At 47.4% G+C, this 27,378-nt stretch overlaps 1 protein-coding gene across 3 annotated transcripts in view; it reads left to right on the top strand.

Moving 5' to 3' along the window:
- Window positions 1–27,378, top strand: part of FAM124A (family with sequence similarity 124 member A) — a 399,378-nt gene that overhangs the window by 290,607 nt on the left and 81,393 nt on the right. For all 3 annotated transcript variants that reach the window (XM_063951961.1, XM_063951960.1, XM_063951959.1), the window contains exon 2: window positions 4,323–4,354. In XM_063951961.1, the coding sequence (XP_063808031.1) occupies window positions 4,339–4,354 (16 nt within the window). In that variant the 5' untranslated portion in view covers window positions 4,323–4,338. The remainder of the gene's footprint in view (window positions 1–4,322; window positions 4,355–27,378) is intronic.

The raw sequence follows: 27,378 nt of genomic DNA, 5'->3' as shown, positions 1-27,378 counted from the left end.
TTCTCGTAGTCCGTAGTGGATGCTGGGCGCCCATCCCTAGTGCGGATTGTCTGCAATACTTGTATATAGTTATTGTTACAAAAATTCGGGTTATTATTGTTGTGAGCCATCTTTTCAGAGGCTCCTTTGCGTTTATCATACTGTTAACTGGGTTCAGATCACAAGTTGTACGGTGTGATTGGTGTGGCTGGTATGAGTCTTACCCGGGATTCAATATCCTTCCTTATTATGTACGCTCGTCCGGGCACAGTATCCTAACTGAGGCTTGGAGGAGGGTCATAGGGGGAGGAGCCAGTGCACACCACCTGATCCTTAAGCTTTTATTTTGTGCCCTGTCTCCTGCGGAGCCGCTATATCCCCATGGTCCTTACGGAGTCCCAGCATCCACTACGGACTACGAGAAATAGATTTATCGGTAAGTAAAATCTTATTTTATTAACCCATGGAGGTCTGGATTTGGAGTCACACTCAAAATGAAAGTGGAAAAACACACTACAGGCTGATCCAACTTTGATGTAATGTCCTTAAAAGAAGTCAAAATGAGGCTCAGTAGTGTGTGTGGCCTCCACGTGCCTGTATGACCTCCCTACAATGCCTGGGCAAACTCCTGATGAGGTGGCGGATGGTCTCCTGAGGATCTCCTCCCAGACCTGGACTAATGCATCCGCCAACTCCTGGACAGTGTGGTGCAACGTGGCGTTGGTGGATGGAGCGAGACATAATGTCCTAGATGTGCTCAATTGGATTCAGGTCTGGGGAACGGGCGGGCCAGTCCATAGCATCAATGCCTTCGTCTTGCAGGAACCGCTGACACACTCCAGCCACATGAGGTCTAGCATTGTCTTGCATTAGGAGGAACCCAGGGCCAACCACACCAGCATATGGTCTCACAAGGGGTCTGAGGATCTCATCTCGGTACCTAATGGCAGTCAGGCTACCTCTGGCGAGCACATGGAGGGCTGTGCGGCCCCCCAAAGAAATGCCACCCCACACCATTACTGACCCACTGCCAAACCTGTCATGCTTGAGGATGTTGCAGGCAGCAGAACGTTCTCCTTGGCGTCTCCAGACTCTGTCACGTCTGTCACATGTGCTCAGTGAGAACCTTTTTTCATCTGTGAAGAGCACAGGGCGCCAGTGGCGAATTTGCCAATCTTGGTGTTCTCTGGCAAATGCCAAACGTACTGCACGGTGTTAGGCTGTAAGCACAACCCCCACCTGTGGACGTCGGGCCCTTATACCACCCTCATGGAGTCTGTTTCTGATCGTTTGAGTAGACACATGCACATTTGTGGCTTGCTGGAGGTCATTTTGCAGGGCTCTGGCAGTGCTCCTCCTGTTCCTCCTTGCACAAAGGCAGAGGTAGCGGTCCTGCTGCTGGGTTGTTGGCCTCCTCCACGTTTCCTGATGTACTGGCCTGTCTCCTGGTAGCGCCTCCATGCTCTGGACACTACGCTGACAGACACGGCAAACCTTCTTGCGACAGCTCGCATTGATGTGCCATCCTGGATGAGCTACACTACCTGAGCCACTTGTGTGGTTTGTAGACTCCGTCTCATGCTACCACTAGAGTGAAAGCACCGCCAGCTTTCAAAAGTGACCAAAACATCAGCCAGAAAGCATAGGAGCTGAGAAGTGGTGTGTGGTCACTACCTACAGAATAACTCCTTTATTGGGGGTGTCTTGCTAATTGCCTATAATTTCCACCTGTTGTCTATTCCATTTGCACAAAAGCATGTGAAATTGATTGTCAATCAGTGTTGCTTCCTAAGTGGACAGTTTGATTTCACAGAAGTGTGATTGACTTGGAGTTACATTGTGTTGTTAAGTGCTCCCTTTATTTTTTTGAGCAGTGTATTATGCTCTGCAGGGCCAGCGGGGAAGAGAGGACGAGAAGGCAACGCACCAGTGCTGAACCCAGTAGCAGCCACATCCCCAGCCCTTATATTTCTGCTGCTGTGAATCATCAGTGTATTGGTTGGGTATGGTGTAGAGGATCTACGGTTGACAGGGTCACGACTTTTTTGCATTTTTATGGTTAGTGTGAATATTTTGTCATAAGTAGAAACTCGTCCCCACGCAGGCTCTCTTCACTCGCCGCGCTCGGACGTGGTGTCTCACTTACTAAAGATTATGATTTGTGACTTGGATAGTCAAGGAAGGAACAAATTCAAAAACATGGGGGGAAAACATGTGTCGACCAAATGAACATGTCGACGTTCATGTATCAACTGTCCATGTCAACCTTTTGACTGTCGACCTGTAGTCCGGATGCCGTATTGGTCATACAGACAGTATCTATGAATATAGAGGACATCATATTGACCTTACGTTACACACAGAAGGGCATAGGAATAACATTCACTTTCCTGTGTGAATACTCTCAGAATATGAGCTGCGGATTGGGGGAAACCTGATTTAATTAATAGGAAGCTGTGGAGCTGAAACCTCTGCTGTCTGAGGATGCAATAAAACCTTACACTGTAGGAATGAGAATTCCTCCTCCTTATAATGTTGTTCTAAGCTGTTTTAGCAATCAGTAGACCCTGTGTGGTGAAGTAATGTGGAGCGCTATATACAGTAGGCTGCACAGAATTCTCTGTCTAACCAGTCACCCGTTAAGTAACTTGAATTTGTCACAATAGACTTTAAGGAAAACTAGTTGGTTTTTAGATTTGAGCTATCTTGGGCAAAATACAGATGTAAATGAGAGGAAGGAAACTGCCTGCGGATTAAAGGAATATGGCGCTCATTTCTTTTAGGAGAGATACCGCTGCTTTTTGGTTGCTGTGTTTGTTTTTCATACTGTAAACCTAGAAATTTAATTTTATGTGTAAGTGAAGGTACAGGTCATCTTTATGGGAGACCGTGTGGGCAGCTGGTCATCATCATGTGGTCCTGATGATGGGCCTCCTTTTTTTATGAGGAGGCTTGGAGCTGTAGTCCCATTTGCCTCATTGTTCATCTGGCCCCGATAATCATCACCCTCATTTTTCATTATACCCCTTTTACACTGCCAGCATATAACACGGGTAATTGCACATAAACGTGCATAACCCGTGTTGCTGGTTGGTGTAAAATGGTCGAGTTAGAATAATCCGGGTCGAGTGACCCGGTATTCCTACTCTGGTAGTTTGCAGGGTTGAACACGGGTTCAACCCGGCAAGTTGTGCAGTGTAAAGGGGAGATCCTCACAGTAATGTACAGGCGGCGGTTAATGATCATGTGATTTCCAAGCGCCACCCACGTCACCTGCAACGGGAAAGGGGGCTGACGCGGGTCGCAACCGTGTAGCACCCGTGTCAGGCTCCCGGCTGCGACCCGCAATTTTAGTCTAAAAGAGGTATTAGACTGCAGCATATCCATTCATTAGCAGCTGCAGGCATGAGGCATTCTCCTAAACAAACATTTCTGTCAAGAATAGTAGTTGTATCCAATCATTTATAGGCTGCATTTTGGGGGTCATTCCGAGTTGATCGCTAACTGCAATCGTTCACTGTGCAGCGATGAGGCAAAAAAAGGCACTTCTGCACATGCGTATGCAGCGCAATGCGCACGCGCGTCGTACAGCTGTAACGAAAGAAGCCATTTCACACAAGGTCTAGCAAAGCTTTTCAGTCGCACTGCTGGCCGCAGAGTGATTGACATGAAGTGGGCGTTTCTGGGTGTCAACCTACCGTTTTCAGGGAGTGTTCGGAAAAACGCAGGCGTGCCAGGAAAAACACAGGCGTGACTGGGCGAACGCAGGGCGTGTTCGTGACATCAAAACAGGAACTGAACAGTCTGAAGTCATCGCAAGTGCGGAGTAGGTATTGAGCTACTCTAAAACTGCACAAAAAAAGTTTGCCGCTGCTATGCGATCCTTTCGTTCACACTTCTGCTAAGCTACAATACACTCCCAGTGGATGGCGGCATAGCGTTTGCACGGCTGCTAAAAACTGCTAGCGAGCGAACAACTCTGACCACCTTTAGTGGGTATCCCTGGAGCCCGCCATATACATCCTGCCACGGTCTGTAAGTTGCAGCAATTGACTTTATTTATATTGTTTACTGGTAAAAATGCATGTCCTATTATAGGTTTATCTGACATTCTCACTAGCAGTGTCGTTTAATAGACAAATTGGAGCCATTCCAGATGCATTTACCTTAGATAAAAGAATGAATGTTGTGCTAGTGGTACAAAGTCTAGCAAGAGCTGTGCAAGTTTGCAAGATGAATATTTTTTACTTGTAATAACTTCCAGAAAGAGATCATTTCACAATGTTACTGGGAGTTCGGCAGAATGTGAATAATTAACATTTAATTTGTTATTTGTTTTGCAGGTCAGACTACAGCCGCATGTCCTCTACAAGTAGTAAGTATACTTCAGTGCAGTATATATTTCTGTGAATTGGAGACTCCACCAGTTCACATAGTGTTGTTTTTTTATCTGTTTGTTGTTCACTTGGCTGACTTCACAATTTTTTCATGGAGTCCCTATATTATTATTATTATTATTATTATTATTATTAGTATTTATTTATTTATATGTTGCCACAAGGGATCTGCAGCTCCCAATTACAGAGTACATAAACGAATAATCAAAACAGGAAAAAATAAGATTTTACTTACCGGTAAATCTATTTCTCGTAGTCCGTAGAGGATGCTGGGACTCCGTAAGGACCATGGGGAATAGACGGGCTCCGCAGGAGATATGGCACTTTAAGAAAGCTTTGGACTCTGGGTGTGCACTGGCTCCTCCCTCTATGCCCCTCCGCCCAGAGGACATGGACAGTACGAGGAAGGATTTTTGTAAATCTAAGGGCGAGATTCATACCAGCCACACCAATCACACCGTATAACTTGTGATAAACTTACCCAGTTAACAGTATGAACAACAACATAGCCACGGTTCCACCGAAAAACTATAACATAACCCTTATGTAAGCAATAACTATATACAAGTCTTGCAGAAGAAGTCCACACTTGGGACGGGCGCCCAGCATCCTCTACGGACTACGAGAAATAGATTTACCGGTAAGTAAAATCTTATTTTCTCTAACGTCCTTGAGGATGCTGGGACTCCGTAAGGACCATGGTGATTATACCAAAGCTCCCAAACGGGCGGGAGAGTGCGGATGACTCTGCAGCACCGATTGAGCAAACAGGAGGTCCTCCTCAGCCAGGGTATCAAACTTATAGAACTTTGCAAAGGTGTTTGTCCCCGACCAAGTAGCTGATCGGCACAACTGTAATGCCGAGACCCCTCGGGCAGCCGCCCAAGAAGAGCCCACTTTCCTAGTGGAGTGGGCCTTAACAGATTTCGGTAACGGCAATCCTGCCGTAGAATGCGCCTGCTGAATCGTGTTACAGATCCAGCAAGCAATAGTCTGCTTTGAAGCAGGAGCGCCAACCTTGTTGGCCGCATACAGAATGAACAAAGCTTCAGTCTTCCTGATTCTAGCCGTTCTGGTCACATAAATCTTCAAAGCCCTGACTACATCCAGGGACTCTGAATCCTCCAAGTCCCGTGTAGCCACAGGCACGACAATAGGTTGGTTCACATGAAAAGATGAGACCACTTTTGGCAGAAAGTGAGGGTGAGTCCTCAACTCTGCCCTATCCACGTGAAAAACCAAGTATGGGCTTTTATGTGATAAAGCCGCCAATTCGGAAACACGTCTTGCCGAAGCTAACGCCAACAACATGACCACTTTCCACGTGAGGTATTTCAACTCCACAGTTTTGAGTGGTTCAAACCAAGGTGACTTGAGGAAACGTAACACCACGTTAAGATCCCAAGGCACCACCGGAGGCACAAAGGGAGGATGAATATGCAGCACTCCCTTCACAAAGGTCTGTACTTCAGGAATAGAGGCCAATTCTCTTTGAAAGAAAATGGATAAGGCCGAAATCTGGACCTTTTTGGACACTAATTTTAGGCCCAAAGTCACTCCTGTTTGAAGGATGTGAAGTAGACGGCCCAAATGGAACTCCTCCGTATGAGCAGCTCTGGCCTCACACCAAGAAACATATTTCCGCCATATACGGTGATAATGTTTTAACGTCACGTCTTTCCTAGCCTTGATTCCTCCGGAATCCCTTTTTCCGCTAGGATCCGGCGTTCAACCGCCATGCCATCAAACGCAGCCGCGGTAAGTCTTGGAACAGACAGGGCCCCTGCCGCAGCAGGTCCTGCCTTAGAGGAAGAGGCCACGGATCCCCTGCGAGCAACTCTTGCAGCTCCGGATACCAAGTCCCCTGTGGCCAATCCGGAACAATGAGTATTGTTCTGACCCTGCTTCTTCGTATTATTCTCAACACCTTGGGTATGAGAGGAAGAGGAGGAAACGCATAGACCGATCTGAACACCCAAGGTGTCACCAGAGCGTCTACCGCTACCGCCTGAGGGTCCCTTGACCTGGCGCAATACCGCTTTAGCTTTTTGTTGAGACGGGATGCCATCATGTCGATTTGAGGCAGTCCCCAACGATCCGTGATCTGTGCGAAGACTTCTTGATGAAGTCCCCACTTTCCCGGATGCAGGTCGTGCCTGCTGAGGAAGTCCGCCTCCCAGTTGTCCACCCCCGGGATGAACACCGCTGACAGCGCGCTTACATGGCCTTCCGCCCAGCGTAGAATCCTGGTCGCTTCTGCCATGGCCATTCTGCTCCTTGTTCCGCCTTGGCGGTTTATATGAGCCACTGCCGTGACATTGTCTGACTGAATCAGAACCGGTTTTCTCCGAAGCAATTCCTCCGCTTGACGCAGGGCGTTGTATATGGCCCTCAACTCCAGGACGTTGATGTGGAGACAAGACTCTAGGCTTGACCAGAGACCTTGGAAATTTCTACCCAGTGTCACTGCTCCCCAGCCTCGGAGGCTTGCGTCCGTGGTCACCAGGACCCAGTCCTGAATGCCGAACCTGCGACCTTCTAGTAGGTGAGCACTGTTCAGCCACCACAGGAGAGATACCCTGGTCCTGGGAGACAGGGTGATCCTTTGATGCATTTGTAAATGGGACCCGGACCACCTGTCCAAGAGGTCCCATTGAAAAGTCCTCGCATGGAACCTGCTGAAAGGGATGGCCTCGTAGGAAGCCACCATCTTCCCCAGGACCCGCGTGCAATGATGCACTGAAACCTTTTTTTGGTTTTAATAGGTTCCTGACCATGGCTATGAGTTCCTGAACCTTTTCGATCGGAAGAAAAACCTTTTTCTGGTCTGTGTCTAGAATCAGCCCCAAAAAGGTCAGACGCGTTGTAGGGACTAGCTGGGACTTCGGTATATTGAGAATCCAGCCGTGTATCTGCAACGTCTTCATGGACAGAGACACTGTCCAGCAACCTCTCCCGAGATCTCGCCTTTATGAGGAGATCGTCCAAGTATGGGATAATTGTAACCCCCTGCCTGCGCAGGAGCACCATCATTTCCGCCATTACCTTGGTGAAAATTCTCGGGGCCGTGGAAAGCCCAAACGGCAACGTCTGAAATTGGTAGTGACAGTCCTGCACTGCAAATCTCAGGAACGCCTGATGCGGGGGGAATATCGGAACATGAAGGTAAGCATCCTTTATGTCCAGGGACACCATCCAATCCCCCCCCTCCAGGCTGGCGATGACCGCCCTAAGTGATTCCATTTTGAACTTGAACCTCTTCAAGTACAGGTTCAGAGATTTCAGGTTTAAAATGGGTCTGACCGAACCGTCCAGTTTCGGGACCACAAACAGGGTTGAGTAATATCCCTCTCCTTGCTGGAGATGAGGAACTGTGACAATCACCTGTTGAATATAAAATTTTTGGATTGCTGCCAACACTAGCTCCCTCTCTGACGGGGAAGCTGGCAGTGCCGGTTTGAAAAATCGGCGAGGAGGCAAGTCTTCGAATTCAAGCCTGTATCCCTGAGAAACAATCTCTAATGCCCAGGGATCCACCTGCGAGTGAACCCAGACGTGGCTGAAAAACCGAAGACGAGCCCCCACCAGATCTGCCTCCCCTCGGAAAGCCCCAGCGTCATGCGGTGGACTTTGCAGACGCAGGGGAGGACTTTTGCTCTTGGGAACTAGCTGTGTGCAGCTTTTTTCTCCTGCCTTTCCCTCTGGCAACAAAGGATGATCCACGTACCTTCTTGTTTTTATTGGAACGAATGGACTGCATTTGATAATGAGGTGCCTTTTTTGTATGCTGCGGGGGGACATAAGGTAAGAAATTTGACTTACCAGCCGTAGCCGTAGAGACAAGATCCGAGAGGCCGTCTCCAAACAACTCCACCCCTTTGTAAGGCAAGGACTCCATATGCCGCTTTGAATCGGCATCTCCCGTCCACTGTCTGGTCCACAAGCGCCGCCTAGCAGAAATAGACATAGCATTTATTCTGGAGCTTAATAAACAAATGTCTCTCTGAGCATCCCTCATATACAAGGCAGCATCTCTGATATGCTCTATGGTCATTTGAATGGCGTCCCTATCTAAGGTGTCAATTTCCGTAGATAAGGAATCTGCCCATGCCTCAACCGCACTACATACCCAGGCCGACGCCATAGCCGGTCGAGCAATAGTACTGGAATGATTGTAAATGTGCTTTAAGGTAATTTCCTGCCTGCGATCAGAAGGTTCCTTGAGGGAAGCCGTATCCTGAGAAGGCAGTGCCACCTTTTTGGACAAACGTGTCAGCGCCTTGTCAACTTTTGGCGAAGATTCCCAGCGTATCCTATCAGTTTGTGGAAAAGGATACGCCATGAGAATCCTTTTGGGAACTTGTGGTCTCCTATCCGGAGATTCCCAAGCCTTTTCGCACAAGTCACTTAATTCAAATGAGGATGGAAAAGTGACTTCAGGCTTTTTCCCTTTATACATGTGTACCCTCAGTAATATGCAAAACCTCTTTAATGGCAATAATCATGTACCGTATACCCTTAGCCACCTTCGGCTGTAATTTTGCATCTTCATAGTCGACACTAGAGTCGGTATCTGTGTCGGTATCTGTGTCATCGATCTGGGATATGGTGCGCTTCTGAGACCCCGAAGGACCTGGCGCCCCAGGGACAGGCATGGACTGGCTACCTGACTGATCCCTAGCTTCTGCCTTGTCTAATCTTTTATGCAATAGATTGACATTTGCATTCAAGACATTCAGCATATCCACCCATTCCGGTGTCTGCGTTGCCAACGGCGACCTGACATTCAAGCACTCCCCCTCCACATTAAGCGAGCCTTCCTCGTCAAACATGTCGACACACGCGTACCGATACACTTCACACACACACAGGGAACCCCTTTCCTGAAGACAGTATCCCTGTCAAGGCCCTTTGGAGAGACAGAGAGAGAGTATGCCAGCACACACCCCAGCGCAATAACCCTGGAGACCAACACAAAATGTTTTTCCCCAGCAGCGCTGTATAATATGTAAACCGCCAATTATGTGCCCCCCCCCCCCTCTCTTTTAAGCACCCTTTCACCGTGTGTAAGCAGGGGAGAGTCCGGGGAGCTTCCTCTCAGCAGTGCTGTGGAGAGAAAATGGCGCTGGTGAGTGCTGAGGGAGAAGCCCCGCCCCCTCGGCGGCGGGCTTCTGTCCCGCTCAAACTTAGTAAAATATGGCGGGGGCTCTTTTATATACATGTACAGAGCCCACCTGTACATGTATATAGTCTTTTTGCCATGCAGAGGTTTATATTGCTGCCAAGGGCGCCCCCCCCCTGCGCCCTGCACCCTTACAGTGACCGGAGTATGTGAGGTGTATGGGAGCAATGACGCACAGCTGCAGTGCTGTGCGTTACCTCAGTGAAGCTGAAGGCTTCTGACGACTTCTGTCTTCTGTACTTCTAGCTCTGTGAGGAGAACGGCAGCGCGGCTCCGGGGGTGGACGCCCAGTAAGAACCTGCGTTCACCCCCTCTGGAGCTAATGGTGTCCAGTAGCCGAGGAAGCAGAGCCTATCTTTGACAACAAGGTCTGCTCCTCTCTCCTGTCCCTCCATGCAGGGAGCCTGTTGCCAGCAGTGCTCCCTGTGAAAAAGTAGTAAAAGGTAGAAAAAAATCCAAACAAAAATGCTTCTAGGCAGAGAACTCTGGAGAGCTCTCTGCAGTGCACCCATCTTGCTCTGGGCACAGTGTAAAACTAAGGTCTGGAGGAGGGGCATAGAGGGAGGAGCCAGTGCACACCCAGAGTCCAAAGCTTTCTTAAAGTGCCCTATCTCCTGCGGAGCCCGTCTATTCCCCATGGTCCTTACGGAGTCCCAGCATCCCCAAGGACGTTAGAGAAAAGTGACTTTTACAATTTAAGACAGTATAGGAGGTTAGGCTGGGTTTGGTGAAGAAGTGGGTCTTGAGAGCCTGTTTGAAGTTTACTGCTGTGTCCTCCAATATTATTACCAGCGTTAACAGTAAATTAAAAAACTCCCGGGGGTGGGCGGAGCTGTGGGTAATGTGTGAGGAGTTACAGTGGACGGAGCACCTTTTGTAAGAAGAAAGACTTCCTATGCAAGTATAAAAAATGTATGTAAGAAGAATTTATTCTTACCCCCGAAAAGGGTGTGGCCTCTCTGGCTGTGGCCTTGCAGGAAAGGCTTCCTTATACCCCAATTTTTGCAACCTGCATGCCCAGACGTTGGCCACCACAGGAAAAATAAAAATCCTGATTCAAGCTCCTAACATTATACGTCATTTGTATCCTTCTAGTAATGCCCCTTGCACATTATCTCACACACTGCAATGCCTATTATTATTATTAACAACAGTTTCTTATATAGCGCAGCATATTCCGTTGCGCTTTACAATTAGACCAACAGTAATAGAACAAAACTGGGCAAACACAGACAGACATAGTGGTAGGAAGGCCCTGCTCGTAAGGTTACAATCTATAGGGAAATAGGCATTGATACACAAGGATAGATGCTAGAAAACAACAAAAGTGGCCGCGCTGTGTGTCAGAAGTTTTGTAAAAATAGAGAGCACAACGTGTATGAAAGGTTTAAATATTTAATTTCATAAAAGACAATCAATTAATAATAATGAATGCACACCTATATCTGTCTCAGGTGATGAATCAAATCCTATTCAACAGTGCAAAGTCCTAAAGGACTCCGCCTTCTGCACACCTGGTCCAGGTGAACAATCCCTGTGCAATCCACACCGCTGTATCCCTATCAGCGCTCACCGGCTCACTATCACAAGAAGCCGCATCTCATGTCACCGCTGCGGCTCGTTACTCTCCGCCGGGCAGCCACCACGGAAACACGAGACTGCCATACACTCATCCACAGCGGCAGGTGTCTAACACCGGGTACTCGATAAATCCTCTCATCTGTGCAGTACAGTGGGCAACGCAGGACTCATTAGCCGGGGACGCTCGGCTAATATACACCAGCCCATTCTGGAGAGGTATTACTTGCATTATTATCTATCCGGTGAATGATAGAGCATATTATCTGGAACTGTGCTCATTCGTTTATACATCTCTCTTCTTTGCACTGTTGAATAGGATTTGATTCATCACCTGAGACAGATATAGGTGTGCATTCATTTTTATTAATTGATTGTCTTTTATGAAATTAAATATTTAAACCCTTCATACACGTTGTGCTCTCTATTTTTACAAAACTTCTGACACACAGCGCGGCCACTTTTGTTGTTTTCTAGTATCTCCATCCATCCTCACATAGTGGTTTGTGGCAAGCGCAGTGTCTCAGGAGTTCTTTTATATTTATATATACATTGTTATTTATATTGTTGTTCTCAGTTTACGTATTCACATATTTGGGTGAGGCGCTGTACAAGTAGTTTTTTCTGTTGTTCTGTTTAACAAGGATAGATGCTACCTATTGCATAATGGTCCACCAGATTGCTAGGTTCTTAATGGGTTGTATGATATGATCACCCAGCAATGGTGGAAGACAAAATGTGAGGTTATGTGTACTGTACAGAGAGGATGTAATTAGATAGGGAAGCATTGAAGGTTATGTGGGTGGGTCTGGAATTTAATAGGCTTGTCTGAAGAGGTGAGTTTTCAGGGAACGTTTAAAGGTTTGGGGACTAGAGGGGAGTCTTATTCTGCGTGGGAGGGCATTCCACAGAGTGGTTTAAGCACTGATAAAGTCTTGTAATTTTGAGTGGGAACAAGTAATACGTATTACATAATGCCATTACATATTATACCACACACTGTAATGCCCCTTATACATTATACCACACACTGTAATGCCCCTTATACATTATACCACACACAGCAATGCCCATTACACAATGACATACCATAATGCCCATTACACTATTTGACACACACCATATCGCCCATTACACGTTATGCCACACACCGTAATGCCCATTACACGTTATGCCACACACTGTAATGCCCATTACGCGTTAGGCCACACGCTGTAATGCCCATTATATGTTATGCCACACACTGTAATGCCCATTACATGTTATGCCACATACAGTGATGCCCATTACACGTTATTCCACACTCCATAATGCCCATTACACGTTATGCCACTTATCGTAATGCCATTTACACGTTATGCCACTCACCGTAATGCCCATTACACGTTATGCCACACACAATAATGCCCCTTACAAATTATGCCCAAAAGTAAGGCTTTTAATTACTTTTAAATTACCTGCTCGTTGTCAGGTGTCTCATGCTCATTGCCAAGGGTTCCATGCTCGTTGCCAGGTGTTTCATGTTCTGGGTTCCATTCTTGTTGCCAAGGGTTTCCCTGATCGCTACCAGGGGTCTCATGCTTGTTGCCAAGAGGTTTCCCTGATCACTGCAGTCTCATGCTCGTTGCCAAGGGGTTTCTTTCTCATTGCCAAGGGGTTTCTTGCTTACTGCCACGTGTCTAATGCTCGTTGCCAAGGGGTTTCTTGCTCATTGCTAAGGGGCTTCCCTGCTTGCTGCCAGTTGTCTCATACTTGTTGCCAAGGGGTGTCCTCTAACGTCTGTCTCCTGCTCCGCGGTGGCGATTTTGGGTCGGCTTTCTTTACACTTCAGACTCCCCCCACTGCTCCCGGAGCTCCCAAGCTGGTGTGAGGGCTGTTTTTCTGCAACGCCCGCACCTGTCCTAATACAGCAGTCAGGACGTTCCGGAACGCCGTTCCTGGTGACGCCATTTTCCACAAGACCTAGTCCACGATTTGGGGAGCAATACAGTTTGTGACCACATTGTTTAAATAGAAATCACAGGGGCTCTGTACTCGCTATATTAACTAACAATAATAAACGGTGGAGTTCATGTATTGATTAATGCATTTAGCCTGCAGCCTTTGGCAAGAGACCGCACTATACTGCAGGTCCTACTCTATTGCTCAAAATAAATATCATAAAAATAGCCATCACACAAGTGTTAAACTTTATACTTTATATATACTGTATGTATGTGTGTGTATGTGTATTTGTGTGTGTGTGTGTATATATATATATATATATATATATATATAATTATCTGTGCATTGACCAACCACTGCGCGTGTGAGGAATTCTGCTACGGAGGGACCATACATAACATGTTATGAAGTACTCACTGATACGGTCATACTTGTAGCAATATTAAGAGCTCTTTGTGCAAAGTTCTTTGTCAGTTCTCTTTATATGCTGTGGTTTATTTTGCCTAATCAGGGGTAAATGTGTAGCTAAATGATTGGATTTGACAACACAACATGAGTAACCCAAGCCTGTATGTATGTGGCAACTGGCAGGTAGGTGATCCCTTAAATTTACAATTTTGACCCCCCTAACTGATCATATATAAGGGGCCTTTAAGTCAAAATGTACCTATGGCCATATATACACTGCTCAAAAAAAATAAAGGGAACACTAAAATAACACATCCTAGATCTGAATGAATGAAATATTCTTATTAAATACTTTGTTCTTTACATAGTTGAATGTGCTGACAACAAAATCACACAAAAATTATCAATGGAAATCAAATTTATTAACCCATGGAGGTCTGGATTTGGAGTCACACTCAAAATTAAAGTGGAAAAACACACTACAGGCTGATCCAACTTTGATGTAATGTCCTTAAAACAAGTCAAAATGAGGCTCAGTAGTGTGTGTGGCCTCCACGTGCTTGTATGACCTCCCTACAATGCATGGGCATGCTCCTGATGAGGTGGCGGATGGTCTCCTGAGGGATCTCCTCCCAGACCTGGACTAAATCATCCGCCAACTCCTGGACAGTCTGTGGTGCAACGTGGCGTTGGTGGATGGAGCGAGACCTGATGTCCCAGATGTGCTCAATTGGATTCAGGTCTGGGGAACGGGCGGGCCAGTCCATAGCATCAATGCCTTCGTCTTGCAGGAACTGCTGACACACTCCAGCCACATGAGGTCTAGCATTGTCTTGCATTAGGAGGAACCCAGGGCCAACCGCACCAGCATATGGTCTCACAAGGGGTCTGAAGATCTCATCTCGGTACCTAATGGCAGTCAGGCTACCTCTGGCGAGCACATGGAGGGCTGTGCAGCCCCCCACAGAAATGCCACCCCACACCATTACTGACTCACTGCCAAACCGGTCATGCTGGAGGATGTTGCAGGCAGCAGAACGTTCTCCTTGGCATCTCCAGACTCTGTCACGTCTGTCACATGTGCTCAGTGAGAACCTGCTTTCATCTGTGAAGAGCACAGGGCGCCAGTGGCAAATTTGCCAATCTTGGTGTTCTCTGGCAAATGCCAAACGTCCTGCACGGTGTTGGGCTGTAAGCACAACCCCAACCTGTGAACGTCGGGCCCTCATACCACCCTCATGGAGTCTGTTTCTGATTGTTTGAGTAGATACATGCACATTTGTGGCTTGCTGGAGGTCATTTTGCAGGGCTCTGGCAGTGCTCCTCCTGTTCCTCCTTGCACAAAGGCGGAGGTAGCGATCCTGCTGCTGGGTTGTTGCCCTCCTACGGCCTCCTCCACGTCTCCTGATGTACTAGCCTGTCTCCTGGTAGCGCCTCCATGCTCTGGACACTACGCTGACAGACACAGCAAACCTTCTTGCCACAGCTCGCATTGATGTGCCATCCTGGATGAGCTGCACTACCTGAGCCACTTGTGTGGGTTGTAGACTCCGTCTCATGCTACCACTAGAGTGAAAGCACCGCCAGCTTTCAAAAGTGACCAAAACATCAGCCAGAAAGCATAGGAGCTGAGAAGTGGTCTGTGGTCACCACCTGCAGAACAACTCCTTTATTGGGAGTGTCTTGCTAATTGCCTATAATTTCCACCTGTTGTCTATTCCATTTGCACAACAGCATGTGAAATTGATTGTCAATCAGTGTTGCTTCCTAAGTGGACAGTTTGATTTCACAGAAGTGTGATTGACTTGGAGTTACATTGTGTTGTTTAATTGTTCCCTTTATTTTTTTGAGCAGTGTATTTTTGCTTTGCACGCACAGTACAGAAATGCATGCGACAGGAAAAACACTGTCGTATGGCCAACTGTAACTGAGGCTCATTCTGTATAAGTTTATTACTATATTGTAATGCAGTCACAGAGCCCCAGTATATATGCAATTGGGCGGCCTACCCCATCTACCCACCCACCACCACCTCCCTTTCTCGTTTGCAAATACTGATGGCTTCCTCCAGGAAAGCTAGCAAGGCACTAGTTGCCCTGCCGCACAGTCTGGCACCACAGAGTCAGGATACGGCTCATGATTGCTGCCTGAGTAATGCCTGGCCTATGGAGCCAGCAGCATGCTTCCAGTGATAGTAGTCAGTTTCCCAGCCTGCACATATTGTGAACATAAAAATCCCTGATGTATCCTGACATGTTTGGCAAGGTGGGTGACTGAAAAAGCTGTCCAGTGGGGGCTCTTAGTGGTTGGGGCACACAGGCTGGAAGTGCCGGCAGAATCAGAAATGTCTGCCCCTGGTGGTAGTGGGAGCTGTGAGCAGGGAGCACGAACATAGCTCTGCTTGGCTCTAACTGCATGTCTGGGACAAACCTTTTAGGGGTCCGGTATGATATACCGGCAGACTGGATGCTGTCTGTCAGTATCCCAACAGCGGCATCCCGTCTACCAGAATACCGGCAGTGAGGCCCCTTGCAGGCCCGGTGGGGAGGTTCTATTCCAATTTGATTGGTGGGGTGGACCCACCAACCAACCAAGTGGAAATTAGGGGCGGGCTTCAGGATGCTGGCCATCAGCAAAATGTCTGCTGTCTGGTTTCCGGCATCGGTTTTCTGAATGCAGGGGTCCTGACCGCCGGCATTTTGACTACATTCCCCTTTTAGTGCATAATATAATCCTGTAGCATTGTAGAGTCTTCACACTTTCAAAATGCATTTTCTCTATCGTCCTAAGTGGATGCTGGGGTTCCTGAAAGGACCATGGGGAATAGCGGCTCCGCAGGAGACAGGGCACAAAAGTAAAGCTTTTACAGGTCAGGTGGTGTGTACTGGCTCCTCCCCCTATGACCCTCCTCCAGACTCCAGTTAGATTTTTGTGCCCGGCCGAGAAGGGTGCAATTCTAGGTGGCTCTCATAAAGAGCTGCTTAGAGAAAGTTTAGCTTAGGTTTTTTATTTTACAGTGATTCCTGCTGGCAACAGGATCACTGCAACGAGGGACAGAGGGGAGAAGAAGTGAACTCACCTGCGTGCAGGATGGATTGGCTTCTTGGCTACTGGACATGAAGCTCCAGAGGGACGATCACAGGTACAGCCTGGATGGTCACCGGAGCCACGCCGCCGGCCCCCTCACAGATGCTGAAGCAAGAAGAGGTCCAGAATCGGCGGCTGAAGACTCCTGCAGTCTTCTTAAGGTAGCGCACAGCACTGCAGCTGTGCGCCATTTTCCTCTCAGCACACTTCACACGGCAGTCACTGAGGGTGCAGGGCGCTGGGGGGGGGGCGCCCTGGGAGGCAAATGAAAACCTTTAAAAAGGCTAAAAATACCTCACATATAGCCCCAGAGGCTATATGGAGATATTTACCCCTGCCTAAATGTACTAAATAGCGGGAGACGAGCCCGCCGGAAAAGGGGCGGGGCCTATCTCCTCAGCACACGGCGCCATTTTCTGTCACAGCTCCGCTGGTCAGGAAGGCTCCCAGGTCTCTCCCCTGCACTGCACTACAGAAACAGGGTATAACAGAGAGGGGGGGCAAAATAAATGGCTATATATATTAATATAAAAGCAGCTATAAGGGAGCACTTAATCATAAGGCTATCCCTGTCATATATAGCGCTTTTTGGTGTGTGCTGGCAGACTCTCCCTCTGTCTCCCCAAAGGGCTAGTGGGTCCTGTCTTCGTATAGAGCATTCCCTGTGTGTCTGCTGTGTGTCGGTACGTGTGTGTCGACATGTATGAGGACGTTATTGGTGTGGAGGCGGAGCAATTGCCAAATATGAGGATGTCACCTCCTAGGGGGTCGACACCAGAATGGATGCCTTTATTTGTGGAATTACGGGATAGCGTCAACTCGCTTAAGCAGTCGTTTGCCGACATGAGGCGGCCGGACACTCAATTAGTGCCTGTCCAGGCGCCTCAAACACCGTCAGGGGCTGTAAAACGCCCCTTGCCTCAGTCGGTCGACACAGACCCAGACACAGGCACTGATTCCGGTGGTGAAGGTGACGAATCAACCGTATTTTCCAGTAGGGCCACACGTTATATGATTTTGGCAATAAAGGAGATGTTACATTTAGCTGATACTACAGGTACCACTAAACAGGGTATTATGTGGGGTGTGAAAAAACTACCAGTAGTTTTTACCGAATCAGAAGAATTAAATGACGTGTGTGATGAAGCGTGGGGTGCCCCGATAAAAAACTGCTAATTTCAAAGAAGTTATTGGCTTTATACCCTTTCCCGCCAGAGGTTAGGGAGCGCTGGGAAACACCTCCTAGGGTGGACAAAGCGCTAACACGCTTATCAAAACAAGTGGCGTTACCCTCTCCTGAGACGGCCGCACTTAAAGATCCATCAGATAGGAGGATGGAAAATATCCAAAAAGGTATATACACACATGCAGGTGTTATACTACGACCAGCTATTGCGACTGCCTGGATGTGCAGTGCTGGGGTAGTTTGGTCAGAGTCCCTGATCGAAAATATTGATACCCTGGACAGGGACAATATTTTACTGTCGTTAGAACAAATAAAGGATGCATTTCTTTATATGCGTGATGCACAGAGAGATATCTGCACACTGGCATCACGGGTAAGTGCTATGTCCATTTCGGCCAGAAGAGCTTTATGGACACGACAGTGGACAGGCGATGCGTAGAGGAGTTATTTGGGGTCGGTCTATCGGATTTGGTGGCCACGGCTACGGCCGGGAAATCCACCTTTCTACCTCAAGTCACTCCCCAACAGAAAAAGGCACCGACCTTTCAACCGCAGCCCTTTCGTTCCTTTAAAAATAAGAGAGCAAAGGGCTATTCATATCTGCCACGAGGCAGAGGACGAGGGAAGAGACAGCAACAGGCAGCTCCTTCCCAGGAACAGAAGCCCTCCCCGGCTTCTACAAAAGCCTCAGCATGACGCTGGGGCTTCGCAAGCGGACTCGGGGGCGGTAGGCGGTCGTCTCAAGAATTACAGCGCGCAGTGGGCTCACTCGCAGGTAAATCCCTGGATCCTGCAGATAATATCTCAGGGGTACAGGTTGAAATTAGAGACAGAGCCACCTCGCCGTTTCCTGAAGTCTGCTTTACCAACGTCCCCCTCAGAAAGGGAGACGGTTTTGGAAGCCATTCACAAGCTGTATTCTCAGCAGGTGATAGTCAAGGTACCTCTTCTACAACAAGGGAAGGGGTATTATTCCACTCTTTTTGTGGTACCGAAGCCGGATGGCTCGGTAAGGCCTATTCTAAATCTGAAGTCCTTGAACCTGTACATAAAGAAGTTCAAGTTCAAGATGGAGTCACTCAGAGCAGTGATAGCGAACCTGGAAGAAGGGGACTTTATGGTATCCTTGGACATCAAGGATGCGTATCTCCACGTTCCAATTACCCCTCACACCAGGGGTACCTCAGGTTCGTTGTACAAAACTGTCACTATCAGTTTCAGACGCTGCCGTTTGGTTTGTCCACGGCACCTCGGGTCTTTACAAAGGTAATGGCCGAGATAATATTTCTTCTTCGAAGAAAAGGCGTATTAATTATCCCATACTTGGACGATCTCCTAATAAGGGCAAGGTCCAGAGAACAGCTAGAGATGGGTTTAGCACTATCTCAAGAGGTGCTAAAGCAGCACGGATGGATTCTGAATATTCCAAAATCCCAATTAATGCCGACAACTCGTCTGCTGTTCCTGGGGATGATTCTGGACACAGTTCAGAAAAAGGTTTTTCTTCCCGAAGAAAAAGCCAAGGAGTTATCTGACCTGGTCAGGAACCTCCTAAAACCAGGAAAGGTGTCTGTACATCAATGCACAAGAGTCCTGGGAAAAAATGGTAGCTTCTTACGAAGCAATCCCTTTCGGCAGATTCCATGCAAAGGGATCTGTTGGACAAATGGTCAGGGTCGCATCTTCAGATGCACCTGCGGATAACCCTGTCGCCGAGGACAAGGGTATCCCTTCTGTGGTGGTTGCAGGAGGCTCATCTATTGGAGGGCCGCAGATTCGGCATGCAGGATTGGATCCTGGTGACCACGGATGCCAGCCTGAGAGGCTGGGGAGCAGTCACACAGGGAAGAAATTTCCAGGGAGTGTGGTCGAGCCTGAAAAAGTCTCTTCACATAAGCATTCTGGAACTAAGAGCAATCTACAATGCTCTAAGCCAGGCGGAACCTCTGCTTCAAGGAAGACCGGTGTTGATCCAGTCGGACAACATCACGGCAGTCGCCCATGTAAACAGACAGGGCGGCACAAGAAGCAGGAGGGCAATGGCAGAAGCTGCCAGGATCCTTCGCTGGGCGGAGAATCACGTGATAGCACTGTCAGCAGTATTCATCCCGGGCGTGGACAACTGGGAAGCAGACTTCCTCAGCAGACACGACCTTCACCCGGGAGAGTGGGGACTTCATCCAGAAGTTTTCCACATGCTATTAAACCGTTGGGTAAAACCAATGGTGGACATGATGGCGTCTCGCCTCAACAAAACACTGGACAGGTATTGCGCCAGGTCAAGAGATCCGCAGGCAATAGCTGTGGACGCGCTGGTAACACCTTGGGTGTACCAGTCGGTATATGTGTTTCCTCCTCTGCCTCTCATACCAAAGGTATTGAGGATTATACGGCAAAGAGGAGTAAGACTAGTGGCTCCGGATTGGCCAAGAAGGACTTGGTACCCGGAACTTCAAGAGATGGTCACGGACGATCCGTGGCCTCTACTTCTGAGAAGGGACCTGCTTCAGCAGGGTCCTTGTCTTTTTCAAGACTTACCGCGGCTGCGTCTGACGGCATGGCGTTTGAATGCCAGATCCTAAAAGGAAAAGGCATTCCAGAAGAAGTCATTCCTACCTTGATAAAGGCAAGGAAGGAAGTCACCGCGAAGCATTATCGCCGTATTTGGCGAAAATATGTTGCGTGGTGCGAGCAGCGGAGTGCTCCGATGGAGGAATTTCAACTGGGTCGTTTTCCTACATTTCCTTCAATCAGGATTGTCTATGGGTCTCAAATTGGGATCTATTAAGGTTCAAATTTCGGCCCTATCAATATTCTTCCAAAAAGAATTGGCCTCAGTCCCTGAGGTCCAGATTTTTATCAAAGGAGTACTGCATATACAGCCTCCTGTGGTGCCTAAGGTGGCACCGTGGGATCTAAACGTAGTTTTAGATTTCCTCAAATCCAATTGGTTTGAACCACTAAAGAATGTGGATTTGAAATATCTCACATGGAAAGTGACTATGTTACTGGCCCTGGCTTCGGCCGGGAGAGTATCTGAACTGGCGGCTTTGTTTTATAAAAGCCCTTATTTAATTTTCCATTCGACATAGGGCAGAGCTGCGGACGCGTCCGCATTTTCTCCCTAAGGTGGTATCAGCGTTTCACCTGAACCAGCCTATTGTAGTGCCTGCGGCTACAGACGACTTGAAGGACTCCAAGTTGTTGGACGTTGTCAGAGCCTTAAAAATATATATTTAAAGGACGGCTGGAGTCAGAAAATCTGACTCGCTGTTTATACTGTATGCACCCAACAAGTTGGGTGCACCTGCTTCTAAGCAGTCGATTGCTCGTTGGATTTGTAACAAAATTCAACTTGTACATTCTGTGGCAGGCCTGCCACAGCCTAAATCTGTTAAGGCCCATTCCGCAAGGAAGGTGGGCTCATCTTGGGCGGCTGCCCGAGGGGTCTCGGCATTACAACTCTGCCGAGCAGCTACGTGGTCAGGGGAGAACACGTTTGTAAATTTTTACAAATTTGATACCCTGGCAAAGGAGGACCTGGAGTTCTCTCATTCGGTGCTGCAGAGTCATCCGCACTCTCCCGCCCGTTTGGGAGCTTTGGTATAATCCCCATGGTCCTTTCAGGAACCCCAGCATCCACTTAGGACGATAGAGAAAATAAGAATTTACTTACCGATAATTCTATTTCTCGGAGTCCGTAGTGGATGCTGGGCGCCCATCCCAAGTGCGGATTATCTGCAATACTTGTACATAGTTATTGTTAACTAATTCGGGTTATTGTTTAGGAAGCCATCTTTCAGAGGCTCCTCTGTTATCATACTGTTAACTGGGTTTAGATCACAAGTTGTACGGTGTGATTGGTGTGGCTGGTATGAGTCTTACCCGGGATTCAAAATCCTCCCTTATTGTGTACGCTCGTCCGGGCACAGTACCTAACTGGAGTCTGGAGGAGGGTCATAGGGGGAGGAGCCAGTACACACCACCTGACCTGTAAAAGCTTTACTTTTGTGCCCTGTCTCCTGCGGAGCCGCTATTCCCCATGGTCCTTTCAGGAACCCCAGCATCCACTACGGACTCCGAGAAATAGAATTATCGGTAAGTAAATTCTTATTTTAATTAATTAAGTGTATTCCTTTGTTACAGAAAAGATTTGAAAGCACCTTACTAGATATCATAGAACAGTCAGAAAGCAGATGGCATTCTTGACCTAGCATATGACATTACCCAGAGTGCTCCATGGCAGATGAACCATTATAATCCCTATTTTGTGTAAGAAGAAAAGTAGGACTGGCCGTTTTCACTTGCTAATTCCTAATGCTGTCTGTGAGTTAACGAGTGAAGGTAGGCAAATCTGCTTAAAGGGAATTCATTAAAGCATTTGTTCTTCCAATTAAGCAGAATCTTGACATTTTCACACAATTAGGAAGTAAGATCTATTTGTGATATTTTTACCATATGGTGGGGAGAGAGCCAAAGTAGATTACAATGCAGAATTACAATGCTGGCTAAACACAGTGCAATTTGTACTAACTTTCCTTGCGATTTTGACTATGTGGTCAAAATCGAAAGGATAAATCATACATACATATGTTCTGGGCAATGGGGCAGCCACATACTGTATGAATCTAAAAGGTTTACAATTCTAGATAGTGGATGATCCATGGCATTTAAATATTTCCTCACCCATGGCTCCCCTAACTCCCATACTTACCGCAGTCCTCCACACCTAAGGTCTTGCATAATAATTTATATATATAATATATATAGCTCCTCCACACCTAAGGCTTTCCACAATAATAGATAGATATATATATATATATATATATATATATATTATACTCGAGTATAAGTCGACCCGAATATAAGCCGAGGCACCTAATTTTACCACAAAAACCTGGGAAAACTTATTGACTCGAGTATAAGCCTAGGGTGGGAAATGCAGCTCTAGCCGTACACAGCCCTCATACTGCCAGATATGCCCTCATAGTGCCAGATATGCCCCCACAGTGCCAGATATGCCCTCATACTGCCAGATATTCCCCCACAGTGCCAGATATACCCCCACAGTGCCAGATATGCCCTCATACTGCCAGATATGCCCCCTCAGTGCCACATATGCCCCCCCCCCCCCCAAGTGCCAAATATGCTCCCCCAGTGCCAGGTATACGGTAACTTACACTCCGTTGCTCCTGCGCTGTTTTGTGAAGGAGGGCACAGCGCGCCCCTCTCCTGTGTCCCTCCTGCGTCTCCGGCGGCCGCGGCGGGTCTGTTAAATGAAGTGCCGGTTCGTGAGCCAATCGGAGCTCACGAACGGGTACTTCATTTAATAGACCCGCCGGAGACGCAGGAGAGACACAGGAGAGGCGCGCTGTGCCCTCCGTGTCCCTCCTTCCCACGGCACTGACTGCCCTCCGTGTCCCCACTCCTTCCCACTGCACTGACTCGAGTATAAGCCAAGGGGGCTTTTTCAGCACAAAAACAAAGTGCTGAAAAAGTCGGCTTTTACTCGAGTATATACAGTGGGTCGCACTCACGTTTAGACCAAAGTCCATCCGCTGGGGTGTCATCCACAGAGGCTCTCACGACCATCCACTTATAGAAACCAGAAAATGGAGCACTCACCAGTCTTAGTCCTTAAATATGCACCAAATTTATTTCATTGACAGCATAATTCAGCTGCATCTTGCAGCATAATAAAGGTTTTCTCAAACGTTTTCGGCCCCACACAGACCATAATCAGGAGAATATTAACAGATTTACGAAAGCTGTCTCATCCAGATCCCAAATCATCAGCTGCATCATTTGGGATCTGGATGAGACAGCTTTCGTTACATCTGTTCATATTCTCCTGATGATGGTCTGTGTGGGACCGAAAACGTTTGAGAAAACCTTTATTATGCTGCAAGATGCAGCTGAATTATGCTGTCAATGAAATAAATTTAGTGCATATTTAAGGACTAAGGGGTATATGCAATTCACGGCGAATCGCGGCAATTTTTCGACGTTTTTTTTTCCGACTCAATTCGCCAGGTGAATTCTGGCAGGTGGCTGCCGGAATTCACCATATTCAATAAAAAACGGATTAGCCAGAACCGCGGGCGAAAATCGGCCGATTTGGCGGATTTTGCCGCGATTTTAAAAAACGGGGAAAAACCCGGAAAACACATGGCGTGGGGTCCCCCCTCCAAAGCATAACCAGCCTCGGGCTCTTCGAGCTGGTCCTGGTTCTAAAAATGCAGGGAAAAATTGGGCATGGATCCCCCGTATTTTTAAAACCAGCACCGGGCTCTGCGCCTGGTGCTGGTGCCAAAAATACGGGGGACAAAAAGAGTAGGGGTCCCCCGTATTTTTAACACCAGCATCGGGCTCCACTAGCTGGACAGATAATGCCACAGCCGGGGGTCAGTTTTATGCCGTGCCCTGCGGCCGTGGCATTAAATATCCAACTAGTCACCCCTGGCCGGGGTACCCTGGGGGAGTGGGGACCCCTTCAATCAAGGGGTCCCCCCCCCCCCCCCAGCCACCCAAGGGCCAGGGGTGAAGCCCGAGGCTGTCCCCCCCCCCCATCCAATGGGCTGCGGATGGGGGGGCTGATAGCCTTTTGTGATAATAAAAAGATATTGTTTTTTACAGTAGTACTACAAGTCCCAGCAAGCCTCCCCCGCAAGCTGGTACTTGGAGAACCACAAGTACCAGCATGCGGGAGAAAAACGGGCCCGCTGGTACCTGTAGTACTACTGGAAAAAAAATACCCAAATAAAAACAGGACACAGACACCTTGATAGTAAAACTTTATTACACACTACCGACACACACATACTTACCTATGTTGACACGCCGACTGCCACGGTCTCCGACGATCCGAGGGTACCTGTGAAAAAATTATACTCCCATTCCAGCGTCCAGAGATAAATCCACGTCCAGAGAGATAATCCACGTACTTGTAAAAAAAAAAAAAACGCAAATACCCGCTCCATACCGGACTGAAAGGGGTCCAATGCTTTCACATCAGACCCCTTTCCCCGAATGCCGGGACATCACGTGACTCCTGTCACTGAAGTCCCTTCAGCCAATCAGGAAGCGCTACTTCCGTGGCGCTCACCTGATTGGCTGTTCGCTGTCTGTGCTGTGACAGCGCATCGCAAAGCCGCTCCATTACTTTCAATGGTGGGAACTTTGCGGGTAGCGGTGGGGTCACCCGCCGGTCAGCCGCTGACCGGCGGGTGACCTCACCGCTAGCCGCTAAGTTCCCACCATTGAAAGTAATGGAGCGGCTTTGCGATGCGCTGTCACAGCACAGACAGCGAACAGCCAATCAGGTGAGCGCCACGGAAGTAGCGCTTCCTGATTGGCTGAAGGGACCTTTCTGTGACAGCTGTCACTGACAGGTCTCTCTGCATTCGGGGATAGGGGTCTCCTGTGTCAACATGGGACCCCTTTCAGTCCGTGTGGTCGGTTGTCCGGTTTGTGTTTTTCTCCAAGTCCGTGGATTTATCTCTGGACCATGGCTGAGGTGAGTATATTGATCTTTTATTTTCAGGTATCCGTGGATTCTACATGGAGAAGAGGACCGATGTCGGCGTGTGAACATAGGTAAGTATGTGTGTGTCGACGTATGAAATAAAGTTTTACTTTCACGGTGTGTGTGTCCTGTTTTTATTTGGGTATTTTTTTTCCAGTAGTACTACAGGTACCAGCGGGCCCGTTTTTCTCCCGCATGCTGGTACTTGTGGTTCTCCAAGTACCAGCTTGCGGGGGAGGCTTGCTGGGACTTGTAGTACTGCTGGAAAAAACAATATTCTTTTCATGATCCCAAAAGGCTATCAGCCCCCCCATCCGCAGCCCATTGGATGGGGGGGACAGCCTCGGGCTTCACCCCTGGCCCTTGGGTGGCTGGGGGGGGGGGGACCCCTTGATTGAAGGGGTCCCCACTCCCCCAGGGTACCCCGGCCAGGGGTGACTAGTTGGATATTTAATGCCACGGCCGCAGGGCACGGCATAAAAGTGACCCCCGGCTGTGGCATTATCTGTCCAGCTAGTGGAGCCCGATGCTGGTGTTAAAAATACGGGGGACCCCTACGCTTTTTGTCCCCCGTATTTTTGGCACCAGCACCAGGCGCAGAGCCCGGTGCTGGTTTTAAAAATACGGGGGATCCCCTGTCAATTTTTTCCCCGCATTTTTAGAACCAGGACCAGCTCGAAGAGCCCGAGGCTGGTTATGCTTTGGAGGGGGGACCCCACGCCATTTTTTTTTAGGATTTTACCGTTCCAGCAATAAATAAAAAAATTTAAAAAAAAATTATTTTAAAAAATATATAAATAATATTTATGCCTCCAAAGAAAAAAAAAAAAGTACCTAATCCCTTCTAATATAAATAGATCTGCTATTCCCAAAAAAAAAAACACAAAAAAAAACATGTTTAAATTTTTTTTATTTGTTTTCACCCTCCAAAGTGTGGCGGATTGAAAATGACGAATTTGCTGTCTAAAAGCACTGCTGTCGAATTTCCAAACTTGAATTGAATATGCTTTGGCCGAATTGCAGCACTTATATCATTGCAGAAAAGTCGAATTTGCAAAAATTCGAATTTCAAAAAGTCGAATTTTGAAAGTCCGTTTTTTGGTCGGAAAGCACTGAATTGCATAGGCGAATTTTTTTTTTGGTCGAAAATGACCCGAAATTCGACAATTTCGGGAATTCGACCGCAATTGCATATACCCCTAAGACTGGTGAGTGCTCCATTTTCTGGTTACTCTCATGCTTCTGCTCACAAGCAAAGTATAGCTGAAATATTGCCAGTTGTGTTTAATGCCTCTTTTTAATGAACTAAAGGCTGACTTTGAAAAAAGGCTTTTGTAGCTCACAGCTTCCTCCAGTATACTGCATTGTATGACATTATTTTTTTCAGGGGAACATATATTCACAATAATATCATAATTGTTATTAGCAAAAAAGAAAAGGAGGTAGCATTGTGGTGCACATAGTCAAGAAGTAGCTGTTTATTGGTAAATTAAAACGTAACTTTTATTATAGTATTTTAAATGAACTCCCCACCTATCTAAAAAGCGAAATATTAAAAAAAATATAGAGGATAGTAAGAAATGAAGTATTAAAATCTGGCGCTGGGGCACCTGATATAGCTCCTATTAATGCTCAATAATCGATCCAAATATCAATATTAATATTGTGTAGTGGTGTGTAAATTGTCACCACTGTATATATTATATAGTGGTCCACTGATTAACACCAACAGAAACAGAAACGAAAAACACTCCTCATGTATTTAATCCATATTATCATATAATTAGGGAGTGATTCATAAATGTTATTCATTAATCAGGTATAATTGATTACTCTTCAGGGTGTGCGATGGACTGATTAATTAATAACATTTACAATTAATATAACCTTATGGGTAACACATGAATGGGATGATAATCCCTTGCATCCATTTGGAAGAGAACTGTTAATACTTCAGTGAGATGTGTTGAGTATTCACTCTGTAATCTTATTATAGATTCAAGCAGTACAGAGAGGAAAACATAATCAGTTAAGCTACCATTATTTCAACTAATCATTCTGTCACTTTTACATTCTATGAACATAATCACCG

Source organism: Pseudophryne corroboree, chromosome 2, assembly GCF_028390025.1.
Source record: "Pseudophryne corroboree isolate aPseCor3 chromosome 2, aPseCor3.hap2, whole genome shotgun sequence".
In the NCBI taxonomy this organism is placed as follows: Eukaryota; Metazoa; Chordata; class Amphibia; order Anura; family Myobatrachidae; genus Pseudophryne; species Pseudophryne corroboree.
This window is presented reverse-complemented; position numbering and strand designations above follow the sequence as displayed.